This window comes from Cibotium barometz, chromosome 3 (genome assembly GCF_041138505.1).
Source record: "Cibotium barometz isolate CiBa-2024 chromosome 3, ASM4113850v1, whole genome shotgun sequence".
Classification (NCBI taxonomy): Eukaryota; Viridiplantae; Streptophyta; class Polypodiopsida; order Cyatheales; family Cibotiaceae; genus Cibotium; species Cibotium barometz.
Window position 1 is genome coordinate 39,833,611 of NC_141048.1, and position 5,483 is coordinate 39,839,093.

Genomic DNA, 5,483 nt, shown 5'->3' on the forward strand with positions numbered 1-5,483 from the left:
CATGAGACCCCTGTCCATGACCTACCATTACCATGCTGGTAGCCAAGCATAAGAGGTCTCTTGCGCTTGCAACCTTCATGCCATAAACAAAGCAGTCCATGTTTTACATGCACGTAGCACCCAATCCACACAACATATAAGCACAGACACAAAAAAAAAACAATGCCTCCTATCCCTTTACAAAAATGCATCGCCTTCTTCCCCTCAACTTAGGACAGATTTACGCACATTTCAAAAGCAAGATTCTTCTACACAAACTAGACATTAGCAAGAAACAATAGGCATACTAGTGTACCTTGAGATGGAGTTGGTGTAATACCAATTGAAACTCCCACGTGAATCTCCCGAGCATCCCTACACACAAACTCGCACAAGAACGAGACACGAGATCTGGCTGCTAGCAGCTCATCACCCAACCATAGCTCCTACACAGCAACCCCAAGCCATGACACTAGACAAACTTTTTTTATATGTTTTATCTTATGTTCAAGAACCCTCAAAGTGAGAGGCTCTCATTAACACACATCTAAAAACAGTGGAAAAACACAAACACTTAATAGTTCTGCTGATCAATCTGCTATAGCTCAAAACTGTCATGCAATGTCTGAAGTAATGATCGACGGAAGTATATGTACTTGTTGATCCGAGGTGGTGCAAACACCTCATAATTACGATCCAGCCATATTATCTATATAGCCGCCTAGGCAAAGAAAAGAGCATATTCCTACAGTCCAGAAGGATATCTTCCAAGCATCTAAAACATTTTCCCAAATGTCACCAAGGTTATCTTATTTGCATATCCGAAAATAGATGATTCTGAAAATCCCTTGTGTCAATGTATGCCCACAGCAAATGATAAATACTCTCCATCTGTGATGATTGCACCACAACAATTTGGAGCTACAATTTTCCGCTTTGCCAAATACTCTCCTACCGAGAGCGCTCCCGTGAGGCATGTCCGTAGAAAAAGCTTTGTTTTTAAGGCAATTTGCTTTGCCATATCTTTCCCAAATTACCTTTCCACCATCCTAAGGACTTGTTCCTATGCCACACCCGATCTCCATGTCCCTTTATCCATGGCTGTGAAAGCAGTAATCTATATGCCCTTGACGCTAGACAAACATTGTGACCATGTCCCACACCTCAGTATAGTGTTCCATACCACCACCGCCCACCCCTCCAAGGTAAGGGCGAAGACCATGGTCAATACAAGCCCTTAACTCTCTTATATATGCTTAGGATCCAGTAATAGCATAAAAGCTCCCTTATTAATATTTATGGGCTTTCACACCAGCCCATGCCCATAAGTGTCCATAACTGAGTAACTCACTTAAAATCTGTGTCCCCACACTAGGGCCACCCTCAGCATATACCTACACTCAAATATGCACACCAACTGTTATGACCCATGGGGCCATGACAATGAATGACTCGTACATAGAACAATCACTTGCAGCATGGGCTCTCTCTCTCTCTCTCTCTGCAAAATGTGACCAAAACTTAGAATTGAGTCTGCATGCCCCCATGGTAATGTGAAACGATTCCTCTGATTGATAACCTTTGCTGGTGCTGTAAAGTAGCTGCTTATAGAATCCCCAAAAAAAGCTTAGAGAGAACAAAAAACCAGCTAGACCATATATACTCAATGATAATCATTCATCCAACTTTGTCCAAACTTGCTTACAAGTCTTGCTCCAGCAGCAAGCTGCATTTAGCCCATGCAAAGGGATAGGAATTCCAGCCCAGTTTTTTCCTGAAACCTTAAAATACCTACCAAATTTTCAGTGAAAAAACAACACAGCAGTGCTGGACTGAGCATACTGCAGCTGCACTAGAAAGAACCAAGTGATAGCAAAATCAGAAGATTTGTTTGCCATAGTGTTGAGAGCTCATCTGGTAGAACTCTTCCTTCTTCCGTTCACTGACTGCACATCATATTCCTCAAGTGGCCCATGACATAATCATGCCTTCTAGACATGACAAGCTATGTTGGCAAACCAACCCAGATCTTGAATGCATCAACCTGCTTCCGTCGTTCTTGTGACATGTCAACCCTTTGTTGTGAGCGATGCTTACTTGTATACAAGTCTTTATGTAGGTGCCAATACATGTTCTTGTATTTTTGTTTATCTACCCAAAACTTCCGCTCTTCCATCCTGGCAATCACATCCAATGCATTTTTGAAATAGCCATATTTAACAAAGATCGTGAGAAACCCATTAAGCAACTCCTCATTGAGTCTCAAAGGTGTGCTGCCAGGCTTTGGAACAAGCTTCCCCTTGATCTCAGCCCAAAGCAAGAGTATTTCATTGGTCTTGTTGCCCATAAGAACATACCCACTTAGCAGGAAAACATAAGTGTCAGCATCGACATCGAACCCTACCTCCTCCATCCTTCTCACAACAGCCTTTGCATCAAACAGGAGCTTCCCTTTACAAAAAATTTGGACAGTTCTATTCCACTGCTGTAGCTCCATCTTTAGAGGAGGATCACGCGATGCTGCTTCGAGCAGTTTGAACATCAGATAGGGCTTTCCACGTTTCTCAAAAAAAGCCAAAAGCTTGTTCAAAGTTGGCTCCAGGGGGACAACACCATGGCGTTTCATGTACCGGAAAACACGTTGCACACAATCATAGTCTTGTAGGAGGTTATATGCATCAATTACAGAATCATAACACCCGATATCCAGCAGGTGACCAACTCTTCTCGCGTCTTGCAACACAGCCTCAGCCTTCAGGGGCTGAGGTAGCTTACAATACGCTTTCACTAGCATACCATATGGCATGCTTTCAGCTGGTGTATTTTGGGTGGCCAGCTCCTGCAACATATCATTGATCTCATCTCTTAGTCCAAGCTTGAGCACACCATCAATAGCAAAACTGCAGGGTATGTACTCAGAGTCTTCTGCATGGTAAAGCTTTCCAAGAAACTTTGCTGCATCAGCAATTCTTCTTTTCTGCAAAAAGGCCTTCAACAGGAGAGTATATGTCTCCCCACATGGGCTCTCCAGAGCTCCCCTCCATTCTCTGATTGATTCATGTATCTCACAATGGGCTTTATCCTTGGATGAGCCAATTTCTCCATTACTGCCTATGCCGCCTTTGACTTTTCCACTCCAGCAAAGCACCAATTGTGCAGCTACATCAACCTCCCCAATGTTCACACATGCTGTCAACAAGCTATTCAGTGTGGTGCGATCCGGAACCTCCTGTGCTTGCTTCATGCGAAGCAAAACTTTCTTCACATGTTCAATGCTACCACCCTTTTCGTGTGACTTCATCAATGAGCAGAAGCATGCATTGTTGGGGGAAAGCGAGAAACGGCCCATCTGCTTCAATATTTCTTCTGCTTTTCCCGACTCTCCAAGGGCTGCACATGCCCTTAAAGCAATGATAAAAGCCTCTTTATCAGGTGTGACTGATAGGGTTTTTGGCTGATGCTCAGGAGATGCATGGCTACAGTATCGACAAATCTCAAGAAAAACCTTAACTACATAGACAGCCCCCCGGGGGTTTTGCACCCATAATTCCAAAAGGGCCTTCCATAAAGCTAAGGGAGGGTAATAGTGCTTTTGCAACATTAACCTAAAGGCATTTGCAGAGAGATCAAACATGTCTGCCTTGGCGTATGCCAAAGAGAGGGACCCGAGGAGGTCTCCACTTACATAATCAAGTTTATCTTCTTTATTGAGGCGAGACATAATCTTGTGAGCACGGAGGAGGCATAATGCATCTCCGGCAGCAAAGAGGGCAAGCGATTCTCTGATCAAATGTTTCTCTGGAAAGTCGACACCTGCCCTCTTAAGCTTCTGCAGAGCTCGCCAAGCTTGATCTGCATTCTTTTGTTCTAGAAAATTCCCGAGTCTGAGGGTCAGAATTTTTGGGTCGATTGTGAACAAAGGTTGCTGATCATCGGCGTCATCTACTGCAACAGACGTAAAAAAACCTGCGAGAGAGGGAGCAAGATTTACCAGGATGGAGAGATTGGGGTACGGCAATGCAGCCGACGGAACCACTGACGGGATCGTTGACGGAAACCGTCGGCGGCACCTGCTGTAGAGATACCATTGAGGACAGGCTAGTGTAGAAGTATACGCTCTACATCTCCGAAGCATCCTAGCACTTGCTTCCTCACCTCAGCTTTGACCTAGCGGGCTTGCAGGTGATTTTGCCATCGTACATTCAACCTCTTCACTACCCACCCATTCATGGATGTGCATACTCACTTGTTCTCATTTCTGCCTGCGAGATGGCCATCACGGCCTCTTACAAGAGGAAAAGGTGCTTGCCTGCGCCATGGTGCGTGTGTATGATCTATGCATGTGTATGTATTTGTGTGACTCTCTCAATCTATGTGTGTGTGTCTCACATATATCTTTGTCACATGCAGAAACACAACCCTCTCTCACACATTTACAGGTACACATGCACATGCACTCGCACTCTCTCTCTCCTAAAGTCACACACATTATCGTATATTTACTATATGTATATTGATTTATATATCATTATTATATATATATATATTTAATTTTCTTATTTATACTTATGTATTATTATTGTTATATATATATATAATATTATATTATAATATATTAGTATTGATTTAATATAGATATATATATTGATTTAAAATCTTTACTTATTATATGTTTACACATTATTATATGTTTATACATATTATTATATGTAAACATATAATAATATCCTTACATATACATATGTTTATATATATATATTGAGTTAATATCCTTACTTATTAAAGGTTTACATATTATATATATATAATTATATATATATTTTATACTTATTTATTATATATTTTTATATTTTATATTATTTTATTTATTTAAATTTTCTTCTCTCAACATATCCCTATACTCCTCTCTCTCTTCCTCTAATCCCCCCCCCTCTCTCTCTCTGCTCCCAACACGTCGCTCCTTCCCTCCGCTCTCTTTCCCCTACCCCAACATGTGGCCCTCTTCCAACAACCATGTGTTTCCTCCCCTCCCCAAAACTTGCACATAATAGATAATATAGATAGATATATATATATTATATATAATATCATGTTTTATTATATTTAGACACATATACCTACACATACACATATATGTGTATTTATACACACACACACACACACACACACACACACACACACACACACACAAATAATTTAAATTAATTTTTAATGGGTGGGGTGGTGTGGTGTGGTGGGCTCACTCTTAAATAAATGCATCTTACATGTAATGCCTCTCTCTCTCTCTCTCTCTCTCTCTCTCTCTCACACACACACACACACACACACACACACACAAACCGACTTGAGAGTTTTTTTATAACCATTATCAAGGGCTTTTAACTTGGCTACAATATCTTTGGCTTTATTACCATATTGGGGGTTGAGCGCCTCTGGCTATTACATTGGCTACTCTGGCTGCATGCGCATAATCGCTCTGCACGCACCCTCTGCTCGGCCTCGAC

General features: G+C 41.8%; 1 protein-coding gene across 1 annotated transcript; it reads right to left on the reverse strand.

Annotated features, from left to right (window-relative positions):
• Window positions 1-610: 610 nt before the first annotated feature.
• Window positions 611-4,339, reverse strand: LOC147640051 (pentatricopeptide repeat-containing protein At3g09650, chloroplastic-like). Its single transcript, XM_086776554.1, has 2 exons — window positions 3,971-4,339; window positions 611-3,846 (listed from the first exon to the last, which is right to left on the reverse strand). Exons 1-2 carry the CDS (start codon window positions 4,065-4,067, stop codon window positions 1,985-1,987), a joined length of 1,959 nt encoding a protein of 652 aa, XP_086632680.1. The 5' UTR covers window positions 4,068-4,339; the 3' UTR covers window positions 611-1,984.
• Between the last annotated feature and the right edge of the window lie 1,144 nt (window positions 4,340-5,483).

Coding starts and splice junctions, on each gene's coding strand:
- LOC147640051 (XM_086776554.1), bottom strand. CDS start 4,067: ATGGTATCTCTACAGCAGGTGCCGCCGACGGTTTCCGTCAACGATCCC. Junction 3,847..3,970: donor ACCCCAATCTCTCCATCCTG/GTAAATCTTGCT, acceptor GGAATTTTCTAG/AACAAAAGAATGCAGATCAA.